Source organism: Nyctibius grandis, chromosome 6 (genome assembly GCF_013368605.1).
Source record: "Nyctibius grandis isolate bNycGra1 chromosome 6, bNycGra1.pri, whole genome shotgun sequence".
Taxonomy (NCBI): Eukaryota; Metazoa; Chordata; class Aves; order Nyctibiiformes; family Nyctibiidae; genus Nyctibius; species Nyctibius grandis.
The window spans coordinates 86,114,813-86,142,384 of NC_090663.1; the positions used below are offsets into that span (position 1 = coordinate 86,114,813).

General features: G+C 49.4%; 1 protein-coding gene across 1 annotated transcript; it reads left to right on the forward strand.

Annotated features, from left to right (window-relative positions):
* The first annotated feature begins 194 nt into the window (after positions 1-194).
* On the forward strand, positions 195-27,375 carry CCNI (cyclin I). The gene is made up of 7 exons (XM_068403299.1): positions 195-581; positions 13,322-13,478; positions 21,151-21,285; positions 23,729-23,803; positions 23,974-24,114; positions 24,896-25,126; positions 25,697-27,375. The coding sequence occupies exons 2-7, from the start codon at positions 13,365-13,367 to the stop codon at positions 26,153-26,155; spliced, it is 1,155 nt and encodes a 384-aa protein (XP_068259400.1). The 5' UTR covers positions 195-581; positions 13,322-13,364; the 3' UTR covers positions 26,156-27,375.
* Positions 27,376-27,572: the final 197 nt, after the last annotated feature.

The following is a 27,572-nucleotide window of genomic DNA, read 5'->3' on the forward strand; positions in this document are numbered from 1 at the left end:
CCCGCCGCCGCGGCCCGACCGGGGGGCGGCGGGAGGGCAGCGTGTGAGGGGCGGGGGGCGAACAGAGCGGCGGCCCCGCGGCAGCGCCCCCCGCGCGGCGTTGTCCCCCCCCGCCGTGGTGCTGAACGCTGCGGCGGCCCCGCCCGCGCGGGAGGCGGGATGGGCTGAGGGGAGGCCGCCCCGCCGGCCCTTCTTTCCTCCCTCCCTCCCTCCTTCCCTCCCTCCCCTGCTCCCCCCGGGAAGCGGCTGGCTGCGGGCTGCCTCTCGCTCCCCTCCCCTTCCCTTTTAATTTTTATTTTATTTTATTTTAACCCCCCCCCCCTCCCCTCCTTCCCCCGCGCGGCGGCGGCGGCAGCCAGCCTTCCTCCTCCCCCCCCCCCCTCCCTCACCCTCTCTCGCCCCCGTCGCCGCGGCCCCGCTATGGCGACATGAGCCCGCCGGCCTCTGCCGTCGCCGCCGCCGCCCCGGACATGGGGCCCGCACGGTGCTGAAGGGCCGCGGAGGAGCCCCGCCGCCGTCACCCCCGTCATGGGGTGCTGATGGCCGGGCCCCGCCGGGCACCGCGCCGCCGCGCAGGGGAGGTGAGCTGTGGGGCGGGGGGGGGGGGGTGTGAGGGCGGGGGTCCCCGCAGCGGGATCGGGTGTGCGAGGGACCGGAGGGGGGTTGTGTGTGTGTGTGTGTGTGTGTGCACGGCGCCGGTGTGTAACGATTGTGCAAAGAGCGCATCCCGCGAGCGGTGCATTGTGTGTGCGCAGGCCGTGCCCTCCTCTACCCCCTGCCCCGCCGGTGCCCCGCTGGCCCCTGCCCCGTCCCCCGCCCCGTCCCCGTCCCCCACCCCGTCCAGGGGCTGAGCAGCGCATCTGTGCCCCAGGTGCGACTCCTCGGCTCTCGGTGGGTTTTGTTCTCTTGTCTCCGCTTGTACTTTGTTTGCAGAGATGCGCTGCGCTCTCCCTCCCTCCTTTTTTTGCTCTCCCATCTGCGATGGATGAAGTTTCCGTGAGAGAAGAGCGGCTTTGTGTTCTACAAATCCGTCTCCAAAGGGGTGAACTAAAGGAGTGAGGTCACCGTCGGTTATTTTATGCTGGTGGTAGAAAGCAGACTCGCAAAAAATCCTCCTGAAAACTTGTCCCTTGAGCACAGAGAAACCTGCTCCCTTATTCTCCCCTTTTGACCCTGTGAAAAAGGAACAATCCCACATTTTCCTGCTCCTAAAAGTAAGGGTGTTCGAAGGCAGACTGTTTCAAGCCTGAATTTTAAAAAGTCCTTTTCAGCATCAGCCTTTGTGTGCTCCCAAAACATCCTTTCCACAGTGTGCTGTGACAGCCTGTACGTGGCACAGCCCCTTTAAAAGACAGAAGGGTGAGATTTTTTTTAACAACTAAATACGTAAATTGAGCAAAATGATGATTGTGAATCTCCCCTTGTTGGAGTGATCTCACCTTCTCCCCGCAGGGCTGGCAGATGTGGCTGTGGCCCCCCCAACCCCTGGGGCTCCCCCCCAGCCTGGTGCCTCTGCCCCGATTTAAACCTGGGGGATGTGTCTATGTGGAGCCCAGGTTTTAGCAAGGTGAGACTGGGTAGAAGTTTGTCTCTCAAAAAGCAAAATCAGAGCAGCTTTTCCTTGTCTGGAGGGTTTGATTTTGGGTCCCTGCAAATGATTCAGTTTTGCTTTTAAAGTAGTTTGGCTGGCTCGTAAAGCTGGGGGACGGCTCGCTCTCGTCTGCGCCTGCATAGACCTTGGCGTGGGATGTGGGAAGCTGATCTTCTGGCTTCTCCCCAGCAGGAACTGAACTTTCACATGTATATATATACACTTCTAATTATCCTTCACCCCTGTTTAGAGCTTGTGTATGGTTTGATATGGCAGAACTGATCTGGGATGCTCCTTTTACGGTGATGGTTCTGTATTCTTACCCAGTCCTGTGCTTTGTTTGCTCCGAGTCCTTATTTAAAAATACTCTGAGATTGCCTCTGTCCTTCTGTCATTGCATGAGAAGAGCCTTGCTCTGTCAGGACCCTCTCCACAAAAGGTGGGATGCCTGCTGTCCCCTGGGGCAGTGGAGGGGTGCAGTCTGGGGCCAGCTGCATGGCTCGCCAGGCCAGCTGCGCAGCCTGGCCTTCTGGACTCTTCTGCACAACCAGGTGGTGAAGGGGAGCTCGGGTTGGTTCAGGTGTAGTTTTAGGGAAGGAGCTCACATCCCTGCGTCCTCGAGGCCTCGTGATGACTTTGGCTGAGGGAACAGACAAGTTGGGTGGTGGGACCTGTGTTTTCCAGGGCAATGCAGTATCCAGAGCTATCTATCTGCCATCTTAGGTTAACACTTCAATGCAATCAACATCTACTTTCTAGAGAGTGTTATTTTCCTATTTTCAGATCGTGTTACAGTAATCTTTAGACACGTACCAATTTAAATAGACCTCAGTCCAAGTGTGAGGCTGTTCAACGCCGTTACCTTTGCTTCTGTCATTGCCCTGGGATAAACTTCTCAAGTCAGTAGGTGGACCCGAGTGTTCAGCTTTTCACAGCTTTAAGCATCTCCCCTGTAATTAGCATCTCTTACATTTTCCCTTCTCAGCTTTTCTGCTCTCATCTGTTTGTGTTCCTCACGCAGGCAACAGAAATGAGAACATGAGCAGCATTGGTGTGGTGGAGCGTGCCTTCCCCAAGGGCCTGTGTGCAAGATGCTTTCCTTCACACACCTGCAGCAATGTGCTGGTTAAATTAGTAATTAATCTTGACCTCACACTGAACTGGCTTTTTGGGAGCATGTATATTCACAGGTTTAATCTTTGTGTTCTTACATGGCACTTCTTAGGAAATAAGGTTTGGTGCAGCTGTCATGCTGGTGTAAATTATCCATCTAAACTGGGTGATCTCACAGATGGATACACAATCTGCAGTTTATTTCACACTGCTCCATAGCCAGACAGAGAGAGATTTTAGAAGGCTGGGCAGGACCAGTGGCTTCAGGAAAACTAGACATATTTTGACTGCTGAATGATAACCCTTAGGACTCCCAAGGCCCAAACAGGGAGCAAAATGGGAGTAAAGGAGAAGACATGTATCTTCAGATTGAGTGAAACATGGTTATGGGATCTGAAGGTCCTCCCCTGCAAGATGTAGAATGGGTAACTAGAGCTAACCTGCTCAGGAACAAATGGTGGCTGCTTTCCTTTGCTCCCCTGACTTTCAGTGGGCCTAGCAAGGTACAAACCTGGGTACTTGTCACCAGGACGCTCTGATGAAGCAGCAAGAAATCCAGGCTGGCCATCAAGGAGGTGGATTTCAAGGAGGAGGCTGGTTCACTGAGAATAAAGAATAGTTTCTTTGAGAATCCCACAATAATAGCTATTTTCAAATGCAATAAAAGCAAGATGAAGTCATTCAGATGGAAGGAAAAAATCTCAGGTGTTTTCCATCTCTGTATGAAGCAGATGTGGCCTGAAATTTTTCCTTCCTCTGTGTGTCCTAACTGCAAATATTATCAACACTGACTTATTAACCATAATGGGTATTTGTGCTTGCCATGCAATAAACTCATCTAAAAGCTCACTCGTGAATAACATGTTCCTGCAGATACTCCATTTTGCTCACCAACCCAGACATCAAACATTTTCTTAACCGGGATGATGGGAGGTGCTGGATGAACCCATTTGCCAGAGGCTTTTGTGCCTTTTTGGTGCTATTACGGTGCACACAGCGAGATCCTGTTTCTTGGCTGTGGTAGCTCTTGACTCCAGCAGTGTGTTAGATGAAAACTTGGCTCCCAGAGACTTCAACCTTTACCTTCCTAACAATTTTGACCGTAAATCTTTGTATTTAGCTGTTCCTAACTGAAAAGCCTGCTTCATTTAAGGATGTAACTGCTTTAATAACATAACCATCAAATGCAGCTTAGCCTCCATTTATGAACACGCTGCAAATGTGTCTGTACTTGCACTGATAGGAGCAAAGGAGAACTTTGCACAACACGCTCCGTGGAAGCAGCAGAAGGGGAGCTCTGACTGCCATTCCATACTGCCTCAGACAGAATATTTTCTCTTTAACAGTACCCCCACCTCCCCAAGTTTCCTTCCTTGGCTTTATTTTATTTTAGGCTGAGGTCTGCTGTGTTTTTGTCCAGACTTGGGCATATCAAGGCTGTTACATTGATACTGGTTGGGCAGGAGAGATGTGAACGTAGGGAAGAGCCAGGACTGTGGCCATGCCATCCTGTTTTTGCGGACAGTTGGAATTAGGTCCTCGTCCATATTGTCTCAACAAGACGTTAATTAGTCAGCCAGCTCAAGCTCCTGGAGAATAATTAAGCTTTATAACTGTGGGTTCTCTTTGGTTAATGAGAAAGAGGAGACAGTACCCTCAGAGCCTAAGAATGCTGCTCTGCAGCTACTGTGCTGTACCTCATAATTGATCTATTGTTTGAACAGCAGATAATTCCTCATTTCCTCCTAATTGTCTCTTTTTAGTGCCTCACACTGTATCCTGATATTAGCTGTAATCGCTGATAATTTACCCTGAAGCCAATCAGAATCTGCAAAGCAAAATATTGGCCTTGGTGAACATTTACTCTTTCAGATAAAATTCTCTTTAGTTATTGTCAAGAGGAATCAAGCCATTGTAGTTACATGTTTTTTGGATGTGGGTGTCGAACTGGGTATAAACTTGTTTGGTTTTGTTGCTGTTCATTTATATTAATGACTGACTACTGCCAAAAGACAAAAAGAACTACTGCTGAATCCTGTTTCTCTGTTTTTGCCCATAGAGGCATTGTATTTATTTGGTTTCAGGGGATTATATTACTCAAAAAGTGGTGTGTGATGCTTTAGATCCTGAATGCCTCTTGGCCCCTGCCTGTAGAGAGTTAGCTTTTACGAGCTTGTAAGCCTCTGGCCCTATTTTATGAAATTACTGCTCACACTCATACTTTATGAGCTTGATTTTCCTCAGAGTGACTTCCTTCAAGTTACTGGTGATTTATAACAAGTTACATTGGTGATGGGAGAAGTGAATCATACTCTGCATGTGTTGCTTTTAGGAGACTAGCAGTGAGACATTACATAATGCCAGGTTTGCTTTGCCTTTTTGTTTTTTTTTTTAAAGCTTTCCTGCTCTGCTTTCAGCATTTGCTGCCTGAAGAACCAGCGAGCTGCTCTGGGCATGCAGCTGAGCCCTCACAACTGTGCTCCTTTGAGCCTAAAGCCCCTAAGAGCACAGAATGGTTGAGGCTGGAGGGGACCTCTGAAGGTCATCTTGTCCAACTCCCCCTGCTCAAGCAGGGCCACCTAAAACCAGTTGCCCTGTCTCATGTCCAGATGCTTTTTCAGTATCTCCAAGGATGGAGACTCTACAACCTCTCTGGGCAACCTCTGCCAATGCTTTGTGACCCTCACAGTAAAGAAGTGTTTCTGATGTTGAGAGGGAACCTCCTGTGTTTCAGTTTGTGCCCACTGCCTCTGGTCCTGGCACTGGGCATCACTGAAAAGAGCCTGGCACCCTCCCAGTATGTCCACATCTCTCATGTTCTGGGGAGCCCTGAACTGGACACAGCACTCAGGTGTGGCCTCACCAGTGCTGAGTAGAGGCAAAAAGATCACTCCCTCAGTCTGCTGGCAATGCTCCTCCTGATGTAGCACTTACCCTTCGTGAGTTCCTCTCAGCCCATTTCTCCAGGATGTCAAGGTCCCTCCGGATGGCAGCATGACCTTCTGGCATGTCAGCCACTCCTCCCCGTTTGGTGTCACCTGCAAACGTGCCGAGGGTACTCTCTGCCCCATCTCCCATGACATTAATAAAGACATTAAACAGGACTGGGCCCAGTTTTGACCCCTGGGGTACACTGCTGGTTAACCACCTCCAACTAGACTTTGTGCTGCTGATCACCACTCTCTGGACACAGTCATCCAGCCAGTTTTCAATCCACCCCACTGTCTGCTCATCCAGCCCCTACTTTCACTAGTGTGCCCAGATTTTCCCTAGTCTTCCTTTTGTCACCTATGTACTTGTAGAAGCCCCTCTTCTCTCTGACATCTCTTGCCAGATACAGCTGGGCTTTGGCTTTCCTGACTTCATCCCTGGCCGCACAGTGTTCCTGTATCCACAGAATGGTTAGGGTTGGAGGGGACCTCTGGAGATCCATCTAGTCCTCCGAGGTTACCCAAGGAATTGCCCACTACAATCACACCTTCTTCCTCGAAGTCTTGCAGGGTTTAGGATCAGATAGCCCATATCTTTTGGTTAAAGCCACATCTGGCTCCTCTTTAACTTTAAGGGTGGTAAACTTATTTTGGAGTTGTAAGCTCTGAGGTGGGGCAGGGACCTTCCTTTCAGTGCCAGAAGTCACCACCTTCCACCCTTCCCTTTCTCCAGAGGTTACACTCACCTTGATAGTGGGGCTAGGCACTACCTGCTTCTCTATTGCAGATGGAGGCTGAGGCTCTCCAAGCTGCAGAGTCCCAGAGAAGATCTTCTCTGTGTCCCATGAAACTTCTCGGATGCTGCACAGCCTGCTTACTACCTCCTGTAACTCCTTCCCTTGGCACCACAGCTCCTCCAAGACAACAAACCTCCTGCAGCACAGAGGACCACCTCTCCCAGCCTCAGAGCTGCAGCCTGGGGCTTGGAGGGCTGCACCCACCACCCAAAGCTCTACCTGCATCAAAACCTCCACCCTAGCAGGGGCAGCTACTCCAGCATCTGCCGGGGGAACTGCACCATACCTGAGGACCATACTGGAACAGATGTAGCCAAGTCCCCTTCCATGGCAACCTTTTAAATAAACTACATTTGGTGGTGGTGGTGTCTTGGGCCTGGCTCTTTTATAGACTTTGCCCAAGCACTGGCTAAGAGGGTGCTTGCCCCTCCCTAATTAGGGGGCAGCTGATGATGCTCGTTAGAAGCTGCTGGAACACAGCCTTGTGGCTCCCCTTCCCTCGTCCTTACCTAGCAACAGCAGCACCCTCGAGTTTCTCAGAGGCTTCCCAGGTGCTCCCCAATGATCCTGGACCTTTTAGGCTGGAAACAGCGTAACAATAATGGGCGTCATTTCAGCAAACACTCGTTTGTAGTCGCATTATACCTGTCTGGAGCTTCTGAACAAGGAGGTAGCACCATCTTTGCAGCGTATGACCACAAATTGTCCCATACCATGGTGTGATACCCCGGGGCACACAGTAAAGGCTCCCGTTCCCAACCTGGCAGGCCGAGCTCTGTGTGCCCAACAGCAGCAGGGCCCCTTCCCACCAAAATATTACCCCGAGACCCTTGGCTGGTGGTAATAAACGTTGTGAGGAGGTTACATCTTCGAGAGGCGTCTCGAGTGCATATCAGCAGCCAGGTGACGAGCCCACGGTGTTGAAAGAGTATAAAACGTAAGCGCTGCTTTTGCAAGCGTTCATAAAATGGCACAGAGGGGTTTTGGTTTGCAAAGGTTCTGGTTTTGCTCGATTTAATCCATGCAAGCACACGGCCTCCATCAGTTAATAACTTTTCCTTTGATTTTTAGGTTCAAATAAACCAAAATCTCAAAGCAGAACTCATTAAAGTGTATTGAGGTTCATCTCTTTGCATCAAACACATACGTTATGCAGCTGGAGCTGCTCTCCTCGGGCTGGATTCTGAGCTTACCTTTTATCCACAGTTTACTTGGTGGATTTTTTTTTTTCCCCAGGATTATCTTCCTGTTTTCTTGATGATTTTTTTTTGGTACCCTTAGGGAATGGCGTGAAGAACCAAAAGTGTTTTTGTTTTCTACCACATATTGCTCTACGAATCTGGTGGTGGTGAGAAGAGCGTGCTGCTGGTCACGGCGCAGCCCTCTCCAGAGGGCTCCTGCTCCTCTGCTGCAGTTGCTAAATAGACCCTGGGATTTCTCTGTTTCAAAACAGACTTAAAAACACCTCCCTTCCCTCCCATCAAAAACTCTGCGTTCACTTTTAGCAGTTGCAGACCCGTCTTTTTAGCTGGCAGAGCTGCTTTAAAACATTTGGAAAAATTCTTCAGCTTGGAAAACCAGCACTAAAATGAGGTCAGCTTTATTTGCACTCACAGGAAAAAAAAAAATCTGGTTGGAGGAAGAGAAGTGGCGCGTGTGTGATGTACACGAGCCTGCCTGAGCGACGCTGCCAAAATATCTCCGAGGCTTGTCTTTGTAGCGGGTTGTGGGAGTGAGCTGGGGGTGAGTCAGGGCCCTCTGTGCTCCCCAGCCTGAATCAAATCGCCTCTCTCCGAATTGAGGGCTGGTGGCTGGCTCCTACACAAGTCAGACACGCTGCTCGTTAGATTTTGCTCTCTAAACCCCAGAAACATCGTCCTCTTGGAACTGTTCTGTGGCACAGAAATGATGTAAAGGTGTAAAAGTAGTTTATGCCTTCTGCTTTTTTCTTCTCAGATCTAAGCAACACTGTAGGCATTTACCTCTGTCTGGCATAGATTACCAGGCTGCTTTACTGACACGAGGTGAGGAAAGAGTTAAGCCAAGAGAAAGCCCCAGATACTAAAATTAACATCCATCCCACCCCCCCGCCCACAGCTCTGAAATTTCTCATCACAACTTGCAGTGAGGCGATGTCTTCTAGCAGCGCAAACTGCGTTTGGATCGTTGGAAATCACAGATGGCTGGCTGGAGCTCGGAGGATTTCAGTCTCCTTCCTCTCTTCCTTCTGCTTCGCCTTCCTCCCCCACCCAGAAAAGTAATTTTTCGGGTCATTTTCAGTTTTCTTGCTGCTAAAGCTGAAGATTTGGCTGCTGGTGGCTGAAAATGCTTCCAAGGGCTGCAGAAAAGTGTGTGGTGGTTGGGCTCTGGTGGAATGACCCCTCTTGTCCAGAATACCCACCTGCATTTACATGCAAAGTAAAGGTAGTGGTTTCTAGGCTCTAGTCCTAGAAATCCTGTTAATTGTTTATGAAATGACCTATATTAAAAAAAAACAAACAAAAACTAACCCACAACCAAAACAAAAGAGGTTTTTATTACTGCCCTGAGTGATTTCAGTGATCCCATTTACAGCACAGCTGAATTGCAAGTGGAGGCAGGGGAAAATCAGCAACTGTGTTATGAGCGTGTTCTACCAGTGAACAATAGGTTCTTGTAACTGCAGCTTTTGTCTGCAGGAGGCACTTTTCATTGTCAGTGCAAGTGATTACAAAACCTAAGAAAAAAAATAATTAAAAATCGACTATTTTGCATCCTACAGCAATGCACACCCCTCCAAACTGTCTGCCCCAGTTACTGCAAACACAAAACTGCTTTTGAAAACCGTAGCCTGCAGCACTTAGCAGCGTAAAACTTCTCCAGGGAAACTGAAAGTACCTCTTTAAGTCAAAGTTAGCTATAAACTTGGATCAAAAAGCGAGCTTTATGAGATGGGTTATATTTTATGGACCAACTCAGGGCATTTTTAATAGATATTTCATAGATAAGCAGGTGAATTTTAATGCCTCTCACAAGTGAAAACCTCACACCAAAGTTTTGACTCTAATTTCAGAGCAAGATTCAACCTGCAGCTTGTGACCTTGCTCACAGGAGACGTCAAAACAAAACCCATGCTCTGTCTTGGCTCACTTCTCCTTTCCTAACTTTCCAGTGTAGCCAGTTGACCTTCCAGTGAAGACTAAGAAACTTTAAGAACTATTCAAACAGTGGTTTAAAAACTCCCAAAGTGACCACAGAAAAAAAACCCACACAACCCACCACCCTGGAGCTAAAGTTTAATTTTAAATCAGGGAAGCAGAGGCACATCGCTGGGGTGAGTTAGTCTGTGGGGACTGTCCCAGCTTGGGCAGTTCCTCCAGCCGTGGGGCTCTCGGGCTCAGTCATGGCGAAGTTTTTGGCTGGAGCAAATCTTTGCCATCAGGGCAGGTTTTACCATCTTGATCTGAGCAGAGAGAGGAGAGTGTGGTCCCTCCAAGGTCTTCACCCGACTCCTACATGCTGAATTTTGCAAAGCTGTGCCAGCCATCCCATTTCTCATCCTCTCGCTCTGCAGTGGCTCCCTTGTGTTTTGTGAAGCTCTGCACACATGTAGAGCATGCTGGCATTTTTTTTTATTTAAATGGCATGCATTTATCTGATTAAGAGCTATGTAAATTTAGATGCAAACTCATTTCAGCCCTCGGGGCACTTGGCGAGTTGCCTGGTGTGCTCTTGGTGCTGGAAAAGTCTGTGCACCGCTGTAACTCCAAGGGAAACTTTCAAGCACGTCATTCCTCTTCTTTTTTTTCTGCCTTATAAAGGTTATTGTGCCTCAGCCCTCACTGAATTACCTCCCCAGTTCAGAAAGGAAAGGTTATTTTCCCCTTGGCAGCTCAAGAAGAGTTGCCATCACTGCTCACTAAAAAGGTCCCTTGCAGGGCTGTTGGTATTTAAGGGTGCTCCAGGGACACCCCTGAGCTCTGTGCTGAGGGCATTGACCCGCCAGGGCAGTGCAGGGACAACCTAAAAAGGAATCAGGGTGGCTGAAAGAGCTTTTCTGGGCCCAGAGGCCTGTGAAACCCATTTGTGTTGTAGATATGGTGGGAACGGTGGTCAGTCACAGCAGGAAAAAAAAAAAAAGGTGCCTGAGGATGCTCACTTTGGCCTGAAATTTTTCAAGTGTGTTCTCCAGTGATTGTAGGGGTGGCTAATTGCTCTCTCTTTCCTGCAAAACCAAGGAAGGACCATCAATATTTCATGTTAGGAGAAGTGGTTGGGTTAAATATAGCTACTGCTTTTCCTGACAAGCTCGCTGTCTCCCAGCTCTCAGCTCTGGTCCCCAGCTTTGGCCTGGCCGAGCTTTGGGTCTGGGCTTGACCTCGCTGGTTTTCTCCATGCACATATTTCACCTTGTGCTCACACAACCCTTTAATCGCCGTCTTCTCCAGGTGTGCTCTGAGAGGCTGTAGCTGATGCTCTGTTGGATGTTACCCAGTGAGCATTACCTGGTATGTAGCAACTGGGAATCTGCAGGCTCAGTGAAATAATAAATAAATTGGAAAAAAAAAATATTCACCCACCTTTTGCTCTGCACAGACCTGGAGAAACCTCTTTTTTTTTCTGGGGCTCTTGAGTTGCAAGGTGGGAAGGCTGCACTCCCAGTAGGGGACATGGTTTCTAGGGTCTCCCAGCTCAACTCCTGTCCATCTGCCGGAGGGGACACAGTATTTCACCTGCCCCTGCAATCTGAACTGCTTTTTTTCCATCAGTGTGGGGGTGCAGCTCTCACTGCTGTCCTCATTTCCCAGGGCTTTGGGAGCAATGGTGGGTGATATGGCCCTTGGGAACCAGCCCAGCCCACACTGAAACCTGTGGTGTCTGATGGGAGGATGATGGGAGGATAATGAGATGCTAATGAAGCCCCCCGGGGAAATGAGCTGGGGAGGGGAGGCTGTGAGTGTGCATCCCTGTTTCCCTTTTAGACCCATTTACAGTGGTCTGAGTGTTGCCAGGATCACCCTGAGGTGTAAAAAAGACATGCAAGAGTGAGTAAATGCCCAGGAAGGTGCTGAGGTTCAGGCCAGGTTCTGTTTAGAGGGATGTAGTTTCGCCTCTTCCAGGCAGAGTCTCCCTCTTGGCAGGTGGGGAACTCTAACAGGGATGTTTCAGTCCCCAGCGATACTCAATTAGCCATTTGGGGGCTGATGGGTAGTGACTTTGAGACCTGCTGCAGAGCATTTTGATCCTGTTCAGGATTCTTGGATCCGAGGTGCTCCCTCCACCTGGAAAAATCTGTATATTGCCCCAGTCACCTTGGGTCATCACTGGAAACCTTGTGTAGGGGTGTGCCAAGCCAGCACAGCCTCTCCTTTGTTCATGGAGAAGCATTTGTTTTATAAAAATCTAATATAAAGGGGTTTCTGTTCAGCACTGAGAGCCTTGACGTTTATTTGCCACTTAAAACCTGCTTGGCTGCAAGTGGGACTTGTAGGTTCTGTGTGAATCGTGCCCATTAAAAACTCCTGTAAACTGATAAGGAAAAATATTTGTTCTACACTTTCCCTTACCTCTGTGAAAGCACTCCGAATCCTCATTCCTTCAGAGCTGCTGCTGTTATTATTTATAATAAACTGATTGTTTTCACTGTGAATTTTGTTCCTCTCACTCAACCTGTTGCCTTATTTCCCATAAATACAGCATAAACTGTTGTATTAAGGAGCTAGTCTTTATAAGGTTGGCCAACATCCACCTGTTGAGGATTTCACAAGAGCTCGCAGAAGGAATTGAAAGTTTAAACAACTTTCCCATGGATTTACCCTTCAGGCCTGAATTGTTTTGCCTCAGTGATTTAATACCGGCAAGAAATTTGCGGCCAGAGTAATGGCAGGCAGTGTTAGAACAACTGGAATAACCTTTTCAGTCAGAAAGCAGGTGGTGGAATCTGTTGCCTTTAAAAAAAAATTTAAAAACTCTTGCCTCTGCTTTGTTTTTAGTTTAAAATTTACAAGTTTCTTGACACTGTTAGGCTGAATACTGTAGGCCTTGCAAAAATTTTCTTTGTTGCTTACCCAGCTTGTAGTAATTTCATGCTTTGCAAAGGCTGTCGCTGGGTTTGCTGCTTTTTTCCCTCCTTTAAAACTCATTTTCTATCTAAAATTAGAGATGTGCCCTAAAGTTTAGTGGATCTAACATATTTTCAGAGTGCTTAGACCCGAGAGGAACCTTCCTGAACTCCCTGGTACCTCTGCATTGCACATGAAACAGGTCACAGCTGTGAGAAGCTCCAAACCGTACTGTGCAGAGAGGGAAAACATGGATCTTTTTGTCGGGCTTCAGCTTGTAAATCATTTAAATTCTCAAACAAGAGTTCCTCTGTGCACACAACTCCCTGGTGCTGCTGAGAGCACTGGGGTAAGGCTGGCACCAAGCAGCCTCCAAGGCTGGGATTGCTGAAAATCCTTTGAATATCAGTTTTAACTTCCCTTGAAGTGACAGGTAGACTGGTTTGACCTTCAGCGAGATTTGGGACTTACTGAAGTCCCCTTTTATTTGCTGTACAGCTCCTCCCTCTTCTCAAGTGTTTTTAATAAAACACCCCTGCTTTTTAGTGCTGCTGAAGCAGGAGAGGTCTTGCCTGATTGCCTACAGAAGCAGAAAACCTCGAAGTGGCAGGACTTTCCAGCCCACATAGTTGTTGGAGACCTGTGGACGATTCTGGCCCAGCTTTGTCTGAATCTGAGCTGACTGGTTTGGCTTTCCCTGAGTGGGTTGGCCAAGTACCCGCTCGCTGTCGGTGTCACAGATGAGCCCGTGCCATTTCTTACAGCTTTAGTCACCTTTGTGCTTGCTTTTGCTCAGCTCACCGGCCAGGCGTGCCTCAGTATTTCACCAGGCTGTCTTTGGTTTTGCAGGTGGCTGTATCCAGCTGGGTGGCAGGTGGATCCAAGGGTTACCATGAAGTTTTCAGGACCCCTGGAGAGCCAGAGGTTGTCTCTCCTTCTGGAGATGGCAATCTCTAGGGAAGCTCAAATGTGGAAAGCACATGTGCCGAAAATTCAGCCCAATCAGGTAATGTCTCTTCTCCACATCATTCATCTTAGTAAAGGCATGAGACTATCCTCTGGTGTATTTTTGTGTGAAAAGTGAAGCTGTTGCATGAGTATGTTCTGCTTGAGACCTGGGAAATCAGCCTCTGAAGTAAGTGATTACTTTTTAATTTGAGGGACATACCTGCCATCAGGGGTACAGAACACACTGTACAGCATGCAGTGTTAGGTCTCTGCCGTTGCTTGTGAGAGCACGTACATATGTTATCTTAATTAAATTAATTTTACAAATTGTGTGGGTAATTAACGCGCCTTTCTAGTGGGCACCAACTCTGCAACAGCTCTTAAAAGCAGCTTCATGTTCTTGGACCAAGTTCCCTAATAACAGCCTTGAAATGCTGGTTGCTTTCCACGTGAAGTGACATCTTCCCATATGAACCGTTACCACTAGCTTAGCTCAGGCCTCCTCCTGAACCCTCCCTCACAGGAGGGTCTGAGCTACGAGGAACGGCTGAGGGAGCTGGGGGTGTTTAGCCTGGAGAAGAGGAGGCTCAGAGGTGACCTTATTGCAGTCTACAACTACCTGAAGGGAGGCTGTAGTGGAGTGGGAGTCGGCCTCTTCTCCCAGGCAACTGGCGATAGGACAAGAGGACACAGCCTCAAGCTTGGCCAGGGGAGGTTCAGGTTGGACATTAGGAAGAATTTCTTTTCAGAAAGGGTCATTAGCCATTGGAAGGGGCTGCCCAGGGAGGTGGTGGAGTCATCATCTCTGGAGGTGTTTAAGAACTGGACATGGCACTTAGTGCCATGGTCTAGTTGCCATGGTGGTGTTAGGGCAATGGTTGGACTTGATGAACCCAGAGGGCTCTTCCAACCTGGTTGATTCTGTGATTCTGTGTGAAACAGCACATTCACAGTGACACCCCGACTTTGCTGCCTTTCCCCATTCTGCGCCAGACTCTTCCCCAGTGTAGATCAGCCCAGTTCTGCAGGGTGGGCTGTAGCTGCATCAGCTGAGGCCGGGTGAGGATCTGACTTGGGAAGGCACTGCCTACTTCAGAAAGAACCCCACTGACTGTAGTAAGACTATGGAGCAGAGCCAGGCGCTGGCCTGTTCCAGTGAAGAATGTTCTCGTAGGACTGGAGGAGAATTCAGGGTGGAGGGGACCGCAGGGTGTCCGTAGCCCAACCTGCTCCTCAAGTGTTGCTGTAGGGCCAGCTGGGAGATTGGACCAGGTCGCTCCAGCCTGAATTGTGTTTGTGCCTCTTGTAGAGGAGCACGTGCACTCAAAACCACCTGTGAGCTCCACACGTTTTGTTTGAAACACCATGTGAAACGTGAGGACGGTTATCACGGCGTTTCTGGTACTTTGGCACTGGGTTGGGCAGGAATGACCACGCCAATGGGCTCAGAGCCAGCGTTGCTGCTCTTGATTCATGTGAAATGGTCGTGCAGTTATGTCAGCAGTTGTCAGAGCTAATCAGTGTGCTCTTTGTTTTTTCCCTGTTTCAAACAAGAAGCTGCTGTTGTTGTGTAGAAGCAAATGTGTTTTTAAGGGGCTCAGTATTAGCTTTGTTAATCCACATTTAGGTTTCCACCTAAGTGACCTGGTTGTCGAGGTGCTGAGTGTGTCGTAGCTGTGGCTGTCTTTGGGCACGTACAATTTCACACCCTGGTTTATGGTACACCAGCCTGTTACTCCATGCTGGCAGTATTCCTGGGGTTAGTGATTGTAACGTAGGGAGATAAGATGAGAGCATAACAAGATAGGTGAGGGACTCAGAGAGTGCAACCAAACAGGATTTATTGTGTGAAAATTGCACGGGGACAAAGCGTTTGCATTTTTGTCTGGGTGAAGTTGATCCTGGTGGCTCAGAACCCACCAGCTGCATTAGACAGTCCTCCTGGCAATCCCTCCCTTGCAGGGCTGCGTCGTCACCCTTTGAAGATGAGGTTCCCCACCCGTGCCACGTTCGAGTTGTCAGCCCTGTCTGTGGTGGAGAGCAGTTGTCCTGCTGCCAGGGGCCTTGAGGGGGTCTTAACACCGCTGAGGTTGAGGTTTGCAGCACCTGCTGAAGCGTTGGCCTCAGTGGTCCAAAGCCAGTGTAAAGTTGGTGCTCGATAGCAGAGTCTCAGGTCTGGCCTGGACAGGTACCAAGTTTGTCCTTTTAGTGTGTAATTATGATGATGAAAGACCTCTTCCCCCTCCTCCCCTGCACTTCAACAACATCCCTGAGGTCTGTGCTTGGGAGTGTTTCCTGGCCCTCTCTGCTTGTCACCCTCGGGAGCCTACTCCTGGAATTTCCACCCCCAAAACTTGCCTTTGTAACCTTTTTGCATCCACTTCTGCAGCGTTCGTTTCGGCAGTGTCGCAGTCACGGCCATTCAGGGTGAATTACCCCCTTTTCTGTGGTATCTGGAAGAAGGTCCTACTCCCTCACATCTCCTGCCTTCTCCTGAAAACAGCTGCAGCAGCCTAAAACCTCACTGGTGTGGAACTGGTGTTTATTTCCCATGACAGGCAGGAAATCTGCATCCTCCTGCGTATCAGATCTGGCAACCCGAAGCGCGTGTAACTTTCCATTCCTTGCCACAGAGGTAGGCTGACTACAGAAGGGGATTTAATGTGGTCATTTGGTTTGCAAATGAGAAAACGTGAGTGTGTCTACAAAAAAATCCGATTGGATCTGTTCTTCAGGAGTAAACTTTTACTTTTGACTCTTTAGGAGACATTTTTGGTTCTGATGTTTAAACCCAGAACAAATTCTGTTTCTAAATACGTGTCAGAGTTGAGCTCTTTGAAAGGAAGAAACTCGTAGTTACAGAAACAGGAAGACTTTACATTTTTAGTACAGGATGCAGAACCTGTTGGGGCCTTCAGACCTGATCATGTAGGTGATTTTTCTGTTTCATTTTTACTTTTTGTCTGAAAACTCCCATTTCCTACTGGCATGTCTATTTCTTTTTGTTTCCCCCCTTTAAATGTAGGCCCCTGGCTCGGGGTATCTGCAATATATCAAAGCCAGATGTCACAGGGGCTTTTCATCCTCAATAAATAGCGGGGCTGAGTCTGGAACCCTCCTAGTGCTTCTAATTGTATTTGGTCTTTTTTTTCCCCCCTTCTGTGTGTTTTTTTTCCCTCTCGGGTTATACATTATGCAGGTGACATTCAGAAGTTTTCATGTGATTAAGGTTTGAGAAATCAAGCAGTAAAGACTGGTCAAAGGTTGGTTTTTGAATGTTACCAAGTAACTTTGCAGCAGAGAGGCGTGTAAGCCAAGATTTATTTATTTTTTTCATAGAAGCACAGCATCACTTCTATCATTTCTCCTTTCTAGCCTGTTCTAGCTCTTTCTGTCTGTCTTCTCGTTTGTTCTCTTGAGGAATCAGGAGACCTCAGTTTATTTCCACTTTTTCCACTGTCACAGCACATGACCTTGGGTCTCTTTTAACCTTCTGGTGCCTGTTTTATCCTGCGGGCGGTTCGGAGCCTGGCTTGTGCGGTCGATGCACCCAGCTCTCGTGCTGTGCCGAGCAGCGAGCTCCCTGCCCCATGTTTGTGCACAGAGGGCAGAGGCTGTGCCACCGGAGCTCTGTGCTGTGCCACTAAACCGTGGGCAAACCCTGCGAAACGCCCCTTCTGCGAGGTACCAGGAGAGCACCGCGCGTTCCCAGCTGGTGCAGCTGAGAAGCAGCCCCGTGGGCGTCAGTTGGGGGTGGCTCTGGGTAAAACAAGCGCTCCAGAGACCCAAGGGGACACTGGTTTGCCCTTTCCAGAAGCTCCCAGTCCTGATAAAGGCCACCTGCGTGCTCCCCGAGGAGCCCACAGCGGGAGGAGGCACAAACAAATAGGGCAAAGAGCAAAACATCTCTGGGACAGCAGACACTAAAGAAAAACCATCAGGTAAGGTGTTTTTCCTAGATTAGGCAGCAATAAAATTGAGCCATGTTTGAGTTCACAGATAATGTTTTTATTTTAGACTGCATTTTCCAAGTGTCTCAAGGTATTCTGAGAGATGATTTGTGCTGTGCTCACACTCTGGAGCCTGACTCACGGCCTCCGGCTCTCCCGTCTCATGCGGTGGGCCCCTGGGTCAGGGATGGTAACAAGGTGATGCGGCTGCCAGTAAACACGGGACAACAGCTCTGTGTGCCTCCCCCCATCGCCAGGGCCTCCCGGGCAGCTTTGTGGTGGGACACCTAAGGAGTGGGGTTTGGGGACTGGACAAATAGGGTGTCGGCCATCACAGCTGCTGGAGGCCTCGGGTGCGTGCGTTGGGTGTGTGCCTGTCAGGAATCCCAGTTTGTGGTGGCAAAGAGCTGGCCACACATGGACGGTGAGCAGGAGAAGGCCACGTCTGGGGGAAAGTACCTCCACGCCAAAGAGGAACTTTTGCTTTCCAGCCCAAAGGGACTTTTTTTACTTTCAGCCACTGTAGCGTCTCGGTTTTGCTTTTAATTTTATGTAACTAAGGAACAGCGACCTTGCTGCTTAATTAATTTTACAGTGCTGCGTTTCTATGTGTGTTCCTAGGATGGCATGGGTCCACCTTCGAGGGAGAGGGACAAAGACTGATAGGTTTGTGTGGGAAGCTTGGAAGCAGCAGCAGGGTGTGGGTGCGGTGGGACCTGGTCTCATTCCTTCTGCCTGTCGCTTAAACCGGGCTGTAACGAACTTTCCTAGTGCTGGGGAGGGGGTTTAAATCCACCTGGTCTTCCTGTGAGAGGGAATTCTCCCCCTGCTCTCGTGCTCCTTTATTTGCAGAGACTGGAGCAGACAAACTTTTTGTAGGATTGATGTTATGGCAGAAAAGAGCTGGAGATCCACCTCCCTTCCTTTGCGTCCCCAGATAGTTCTGAGGAGGCCAGATGTGATTTAGGAGCCTTCCTCCTGCCGTGCGTGTACCTAGATGTGAGCTCACTTTGCAGTTGTTCCTTCAGATTAAAGGAACACGGGGACTGGTTTTTGTTGGTTTTAACTTTATATCTTGCCTAGCTACACACAAAGGACAGTTGTTAGCAGGGACTGAGGGTCCAGTTGCTGTTCTTCATGTTATGGCCTCGCCACTTAAAGGTAACTCCTGACTCTGGAATGTTGCCTTTTGGCCTCATGCTGCCCATGAAGGGTGAGAAGATGTGAGGACAGAGCTTGGGAGGGCTGGAGACAGAGAGGCAGCGTGGAAAGACGACCTCCCCCTTCCCACCCATGGTGGTTTTAGGAGAAGGCCTAACCTTTGGCAGGCAGAGGGGAAACAATGCTGAGCCAAGACAGACACCACCAGGAGCTGATGCCCATCTCTGCCAGGCTCCAGCAGGAAGGGGATTTGCCAGGAAGGGAAGGGGATGGGAAAGATCCCAGGAAGGGAAGGGGATGGGGAGCATCCCCCCGAGGCACGGCTCCCCTTCCTGCTGGCTTCACCAGTAACGCAGGACCAGGGCGGTGAGTTACGAGTCAGAGGCAGGTTGTGAAAGTCAAGTTTATTTTGCCTGGTGGGGTGGTTGCAGGTTGGCTCTTCACAGGCACACACCGAGCTTACCTGCTGGATGCACCCAGGTGCTGCACTTCCAAAATAATCCTTTAAGCTGCTTGAAACCTTTTAAGTCTGCAGCACTGCCCAAACCTGCCGTGGTTATAAGCCCTTTTGTACAGCTTTGTCCTTCCATTTAGGAACAGGCCCAGGGAATAAAGCAATAAGGAACCTCACCGTAACTATTGCTCCTCCCTTTTCTGCCCGTGGTAGGTTGGGCTGTGCAGCCCTTGCTTTGCTCCAGCAGTGTGCTCTGGGACAGCCAGTATTTAACAGGGTCCTGCCCCTGGTAGGGCTCACATTTCACCCTTAAATTGCAATAACGATTTTAGAAAGAATCCTTCTTTCTTAGAATTGAGAAAATGCATTTTCTCATCTCTCCTGAAAAACAGTAGGTGCTTTTTAAAAAGCCACGCTATAGTCAAGGGGCATCCAGAGGTCCCACCTCGATTAGACACACAGTCTGAGAGCAGACACCCCCCTGGATCAGACACACAGTCCTGCTGACGCCGTTGCACCGTTGGGGCTTCAGGAGAGAAAAACAAGGCAGGACTTTGTTCTCCTCCGAGGAGCACCTGATCCAGCACCCACGGCACGTGTTGCAGGCAGAGGTAGTATCGCTTTATTAGTACAGCTGGAAGAAACAGCTCTGGATTGTGCAACCCTGTGCCTTCAGACCAGACCCCTGCTGCTGCTGGGCTTTTTCTAAGGGAACTGGGTGGCCGCAGTGTGGTGGGACGTGTGTCCGGGAGCAGCAGTACCCAGCTGGGCACCCACTGTCCCACAGCCCAGAATTCAGCCCCAGGGCTCGAGCCCTGCCACCTTCCCCACCCCTTCTGTCCCCCGCGGTGGTGAAGGGGGGGCTCAGCACCAGCAAGGAAGTTAAGCACAGAGTAAAGGTGTCATGCTGCAAGTGACAAAGGTGTGAAGCCATGTCCTGTGGAGGCCTGGGTGTAATTACAGTTCTGCCTACAACAAGGCTCTGCTTTCACCCATGCTCTTGGCTCCAGGGCAGGAGAGGCAGTAAAACTGTAACGAAGCCTGTTACTGTCTGTGCACGGCACACGGTAGGTACCTTGGGGATAGATGGAGCCTGAAGTATTTATTTTGCATCAATGTTGGGTGTTTTTTATTTTCTAAAATTCTGATACTTCCCCCCCGCCTCCTGTGTTCCTGCTGGGAGGGACAGCTACAACCCAGCCCAGCAGTGAGGGTTGTTTGCTTCTCCACAGTAACTGGTCAGCCAACACTTATTTGGTTTCTTTCTCTCCAACCATCTCAGCAGTACAAGGACCCTGAGCAGAGCAGAAGACATTTTGGGTTCACTTTCGCTTCTGGACCCATCCTTGCTCATCACCCCCAAAACTCCCCCTTGAAGTGAGACCAGACACTTACCTGGTTGAATTGAAAGGCTCCAGCAAAGCTGTAAATATTTCTGAACAAAGTCAGAGAGAAAGATTCGATGTCAATGCCTGAGCTGTGTGTGTGGTTGAAGTTCAGCTATTGTCCAAACAGATCAATGGTGGTGACTTGGGCCAAAAAGTTAAAAAAAAAACCCAAACCCAAACTTTTTTTAGGTGAAATTGTACCTGCTTTACCCCAGTTCACAGTTAACTGCACTGCTAAAGGGCTTCTGTAAGCTGGTTAGAATTTATTTTTTCTGGAATTTATTTTTTCTAACATACCCTGAGCTAAAAATATCCCCCTAATTTGAAGGAAAAACAAACCTTTCCTCTCACAACACCAGCTCAGTCCCTCCCCTCTTCTGCTGGAGAGATGTGCACCCGGCCTGGCTCCCAAGCTGGGTGTAGATTTCTGTGTATCTACGTGGTTCTGAGGAGGTTACAAAAAATAATTAATCTCCTAGAGCTAAACTGGAGAATACCCTGTCAGTATGTGAGATACTCCACGAGATCCCTCCTCTTTTCCCCAGCGTACAGGGATGTTTGAGGTTGTGTAAGGAAAATTCTCTTTTCCAGGGCAGATTTCTTGGGATGGGGTAAGTAACTGCAAGAACAAAGTGGTGATTGAGGCTGGCTCAGGGCCTCCCCTTCCCAAAGGAGGCTTTGTTTCCACACTGAACAGCTCCTGCGGAGGTAAAATGTTTGATCTTTTCTGACTCGCTCAGCCTGTGTATAAGAATAGTTTGTTTTTCTCTCCCACAGGATGTAGCCATTTCTCCCAAGCAGAGGGATGAGGTCATTCAGTGGCTGGCCAAGCTCAAATACCAGTTCCACCTTTATCCAGAAACGCTCGCCCTGGCCATCAGCCTTTTGGACAGGTTTTTAGCTGCAGTAAAGGTAAATATTTGCAGATACATAAACTGAAATAGATTTCTACCACCCACTCAGCTATTTCTGTGTACACTCCGAGTAGCGTGGCTGTACGGAAATGCTTACTTCCCTCCTCTGCTCTCACACCCTCTTCCTCGCTCACACACGTATAGGACAGGACCTGCACTGCTCCAGGAGCTTAATTTTGGGTCACCATCTCTGGAGGTGTTTAGGAAAAGCCTGGACATGGCACTTAGTGCCCTGGTCTAGTTGCCATGGTGGTGTCAGGGCAATGGTTGGACTCGATGATCCATCAACCTGGTTGATTCTGTGTTCCTTTAAGCAACCAGAAGTGTCTGCACAGGTTGGGCTTTAGCTAAAAAGAGAACAGTCTCAACCTAAATTGACTCATAAAGCTAAAGGAAATGCCTGCTAGCCTGCAGGTAGAAACCAAGGCCCAGGGCCCTCTGACAGCAGAGTCAGGGAAAGCCCCTGCTCACTTCTTAATTTCTCTGCTGTTTTAACTGCATTTAATCTCATTTGTACCACCTAGAACTGCTGGGAGCACCTGCTAGCAGCCAACTAGCTGGAGGAAACACATGTTTGAGGACAGGTTTGGGCCTGGCAAGTGTCTTAGTGCAGGGAAATGAAAAAAAGAGGAAAAAAAACAGACAGAGGCAGAAGATAGAGCCAGAGGTGATGCTTTTTTGGGGAGCTGTTCACTACTAACCTGCTCTGTAGCCACTCTGAGAGCCTCAGACTGATGGCAAGTCAGGTGGGTGTGCAGGAGAGAGAGGTAAGCAAGCACGGGTGCAGGCCGCCAAAGTGACAAGGAATATGGGTGCCCGTTTGGTTTTAAGGCTGTTACACCCTAGAAACTGTTTAAAAGAAGTTAAAACTGAGCATTTGGGCTCCCTGCAGCGGGGTCTGCTGCTCTTCTCTCCCTGCGAGTCTGCCACGGAAGCAAGTTAGACGTGGTTTGCACCCGCCAAGTGACTGAACAAACTCTGGGTCAGCCCGAACTCGCTGGCCTTGAGTTGTTAAGTCAGGCTTGGGGCAGCCTTATCTCTCCCCCTGTTTGCTCAGTTACATTCCGTGCTCAGCAAATGTGCCGTCTCGTCTGCACGCGTGTCTGAGCTCATCACCGGCACCGTTAGGTCAGTGGCACAGCCTAGGAGACCTAAGCAGAAGAATATGTTCTTAAGTTTGGTAGAATGCAGGTGTAATCATCCTTTAACCTGCCCTTCCAATACTAATAAATATTGATAATGTTCTAATTACAAGCCATGGAAGTTTTTATTTGTAAGGAGATCTTAAAGCAGCTGATTTAGTGAAGTATTGAGATGGGAAATAGATTTAAATCCCTAATGCCCTCGAGGACAGTTTTTCTTTCAGTAGTTTGCAGCAGCCAAGAAGTCTGCAAAGAAAGGAGCCCCCTGCGTGCAGGAACGCGGAAAGGTGTTGTGTCTGGGTGAGCTTTGTTCAAAGAGCTCAGGGCTTTGTGTTTTTTTCTCCCATAAAGCCAGCATTCCTCTGATGAAGCTCAACTCCTGTTTTTTTACCAGGAAAAAGTTTAGACAAAATTATTGTTAAAAATGATGTGGAAAATATAGGGGGAGAAGCAGCTTCCTTGGTGGTAGGAACCTGCTCTAGACACCTGCTTTTCCCTGCACACGACACAGAAGGTGTCCTTTGCTGTACGTTATTTTGGGCTAACTTAACAACTGTCTTTGAACCTGCCTGTGTGGTCAAGAACAAGTTCCAGTCTTGCCCTAAGGGAATTTTTTCTCTTTCAGTGACACCTGAAAGCACAAGCAGACACGCACACGCACCTCCGCGCCCACGTAGTGGATTCTCTATGTGTATTAAAGTTCAAGTTTAAATGAAAGCCACAGCTCTAGGCATAGCACGGTCCTTTTTAATTAACTGAGTGTAGAGGGGCCCAGCTCTCCCTCCATAACCCCTGGGCCACAGTTTTGAGAACTGCAGTGTGAAATTACACGAGTAGTGATTGTTATGGATGTTTTATACCTCCCTAGGCAAACACAGCATTTTAAAATTCTCTTCTCTTCCTTCCTACTGTGTGTCTGACCCCCAGCAGCACTAACAGCAGAGCTCTGCTGAAGCAGGTGGAGCAGCGATGTTTTTTTGCAGGTGACAACCTCCCCCTTCTGATTTTCTCCTTCCTGGTTCTCCTACACTGCCTAAAAACAAGCTCTTTCCACTCCAGCGCTGCACATCAGTGGGTGCCAGTCAGGATCACGGGGCTGGCAGAGTGTTGGGTCAGGGAGGGTGGGTTTTAGCTTGGCACGGCTTGCCACCGCCGTGGCGTAGCTGGGGGTCAGCCTGCTGGTCCAGAACGCCTTGCAGGGGCGGCTGAGACACAGGGGCTCAGAGAGGATCACAGATAAGATCACACTTAATTTTTGCACCACATTCTCAGAGACTTCTCTGCTCTTCTGTACCCTAGGCCCGTCCAAAGTACCTGAACTGTATTGCAATCAGCTGCTTCTTCCTCGCTGCGAAGACCATCGAGGAAGATGAGGTAATTTTTTGTTCTTTCTACCCGAGCATTGTCTGAATGTGTAACTCCTCCAGCCCTGCCTTTGCTTGCACACGGTGGCCGACGCTTGCCAGGGCAGGAATGAAGCGTTTTATGTGATTTCTATAATTATTGGTTCTCTTGTTTCTTTTGTTTTGTGTTGGCTGTTGCAGAGGATTCCAGTACTGAAGGTGTTGGCTCGGGATAGCTTTTGTGGTTGTTCTCCAGCTGAAATCCGCAGAATGGAGAAGATTATCCTGGATAAACTGAACTGGGATCTTCACATGGCAACGCCACTGGATTTCCTTCATATTGTAAGTATTTACCTTCTTTCTGGTGCCTGTCGGTGTAAATAATGTACCTAGACAAAACCTCTTACCTGTAGGGGGGCACAGACCTCAGGATGTGTTTGTAATTCTAGTTCCTGAAAGAAAAAGCCTTGCCAGAGAATTTCAGAGGAGACTTGTGACACTTTGGGCGCCATTTCCAACACACGGGCCTGCCATCTAACTGTTCTGAGGCGTGTTAGACCATGCACTAAGACTCACAACTCCCAAAACCTTGGCCCTAAGTCTTAATTGCTAGTGGTTTTGCTCAAAGCTACGTGCCAGGCAGCACAAAACCAGTCAGTACAACCACGGAGACAGCACTGATGCTGGGTGTGGTCTGTGCCCGCTGTGGAAGGGCACAGCCAGAGAACCAGGTGAGACAAGACAAAGGGAAGGAAAATGTCATGAGGTTCTCTGTCGAATTTCATCCTCTCTGCTTGCTCGAGGAGTTTTTGTCTAGGATGCCTGAACTGCCAAACCTGTGGTGTTGAGGGAGAAGGGTGGAAGGGGATAGCTGTTTGCAGAGCCCCGAGAAGCCTGGTCCTCAGGCAGGTGACACGTGTGATGGCAGGTCCCACCAGAACGGCCGCACCAAGCTGTTGGTGGGTTTTTTTTCCACGGTGTGGAAATTGCCTTGAAGGTTAAGCTGGAGGATCCTCGTGCATCCAAGACATGTCGCATGCCGTTCTTGGGGCCTGACCTGGCTTGGCCTGTGGGGTTGCCTGCTGGTGACGCCAGCTGCCTCGTGTGCTTGTTTCGCCCCCAGTTCCACGCAGTTGCCGTGTCCAACAGGCCTCAGCTCCTGACCATCCTGCCCAAGCTGAGTCCCTCTCAGCACGTGGCGGCGCTCACCAAGCAGCTGCTGCACTGCATGGCCTGTTACCAGCTGCTGCAGTTCAAGGGCTCCATGCTGGCGCTGGCCATCGTCAGCCTGGAGCTGGAGAAGCTGCTCCCCGACTGGCTGGCTCTCATCATCGAGCTGCTCCAGAAGGCACAGGTGAGGGTCCAGGGGCCGTGTCCTGCTCCATACCCCAGGGATCCGGGCCAGCGGGGGCTGTCAGATCCCCAGCTGCTGATCGCTGCCTGCAGTGACGCTTGTGCTTCAGCCTGGGGGGATCATTAGTTGGGACGGTTTGGCCAAGTCTTGATCTTGACAGCACCCAGTAGGTGACAAAAGGAGGAGCTGTGTGCCCTGACCTGTAGGGCTTTCTGCAGCAGGGACAAAATAACATGCTGGAGAACATCCTAGTTAGCTGCTCAGTTATGGTGGTCTGACAAACACTCAAGCTGCTAAAAATTTGCAGTAAAACCTTTTAATATCTGAAAGGTTTTGTCCCCACACTATTCCCATGAGGTGTAAGGAGGAGCAGGGATGTATCTTATGAAGCCGTCACGTTGGGGGTCTTTTAGGTCCTTTATCACTGTCTCCTCATCCAGCATATCCCTGAGAGGCGGGGTGCAGGGGTGGCCGGTGTGTGCAGAGCCCCAGCCCTGCCCTGGCTGGCAGCCTCCTCTCCGGGGCAGCGAGCCCACAACGCCGGTGTCTTTGCTTGTCTTCCCCCTCCAGATGGACAGCTCGCAGCTGATCCACTGCCGGGAGCTCGTGGCACATCACCTTTCCACCCTGCAGTCTTCTCTGCTGCCCAACTCTGTATATGTCTACAGTCCCCTCCAGCACACCCTGGTGACCTGTAACAGAGGAGCGTTCAAATGCCAGCCCTCCTCTGTCCCAGGGCCAGGGTTCTCCAAGGACAACGGCAGGCCAGAAGTGCCACTCACAGGTACAGCCGCGCTCTACCCGCGCCTGCCAGCTCCCAGCGGCTGCAAGCAAGCCTCTGCCAAGCGTAAAGTGGAAGAGATGGAAGTGGACGACTTCTACGACGGCATCAAGCGTCTCTACAACGAAGACATCGCTCCCGAGGTAGTGGCTCTTGAAAACATGGGCTCTGTTTGCAGCGCTGATGTCTCCAGGCAGGAGGGCAACGTTTCCCCTTGTCCGCCTTTACAGCCGGTGTCTGTCATGTAGCTGTGACCATGTCACCACCAGGTCACCACCTGCTCCAGAAACCAGCAGAACCCGGCACCCTGTGTTCTCAGGGGGGGAGAAGGGGCCATACCTTGTCAGGCTGAACTGAAGGGAGCCAAAAAAAAACAGAAAAAAAAAAAAATCCCAACCCTTTTTTGAATTTTTTTCTTGTGCGGCTAATTATAGTTCCACTATTTAAGCACTTAAAAACACAAAAAAGAATAAAAATCTAAAAAAAAGACCCAAAAACCAACCAAAAAAAAAAAAGTAGCAAAAAATTGTTTCTTTCTAGTGTTGTCAGTTCCACTGTTTTTCTGCTCCTGTGTGTTGTAACCCATTCTCCGTGTCCCAGAGCTCACACCAGTCGTGCAGAGTTGTTCCAGGTTTCCCAGCCAACTAACACCTCTCTGACCCCATCTCCTCCTTGCTCTCCTTCTGCTCGCTCCTCTTTTAATTCTCAGCAAGTCTCATGCATGACCTCCTGTACCAGCTGCCCTTCACCACAGCCGCCTTTGCCCTTTCTAAAGACAAAACCCGTTTTTGTTTCGTTAGCACTTTGGTGTTTAAATGTGAGAATATTTAAAAACTGGATTTAAATAAAAGGTTAGTCAGGAAAAAAGCCAAACCCAACGCTTGCAAAGCTGCTCCACACTCGAGTAATAACCACGGGAGTGTGAACGTACTCTAGGAAACCACTAGGGCTCTGTACCTTACACAGAGAGTCCTCTGAGGTGAAACAGTTTGTATTTTCACACACAGAAAGCAGTTAACAGATTTGGTATCACTTGAACAAAAAATACTATTTTTTTTTATTGTTTGCACCAAGAAATGTTGCACTCTGGATTTGCACCAACTCTTGACTCTCTACGTCAAGTGTAAACCTTAAATTCTGTTTTTTTTCCCCATGTTTATAAGCTTTGTGTGACCAGCACTGCTCGGTGAGGTGCTGGGGCAGCGACGTACGCCTGAGGTTTGCAAGGTGTGCAACTATCAGCCACAGAACCAAAAGACCCTAAACCCTCAAGTTTAGTGTTCATGTAACTCCTAACCAAGAGTAAACCCCTTAAAAACGTGTCTCTCCCATGTTCCACCTCTGTTTCTCAGAATGACCTGTCCCAATTGTAAGCTCTCTCCGCAGCCCTGAGGAAGGTATCGTACGTGGAGCCATTGTACTGATGAAAGCCTTCTGGTAGCAATAAAGAACGTTGTCCTGGATCCCAGCTCTTGTTTGTGCTTTTTGTCTGAGTCCAGGAGCGGTTTTATGCAGAGGCTGCAAGGGAGCTGCTCCGTGCCAGACCCGGGAGAAGGTGGCTTTAGGGGCGCTGGGCAGCCGGGGTACCAGGGGAGCTGCACAACAAACCCTACAGCGGTTCCAGCTTCAGCCCCAGCTCTGGTGCTCCTCACTCCCCCCTCAGTC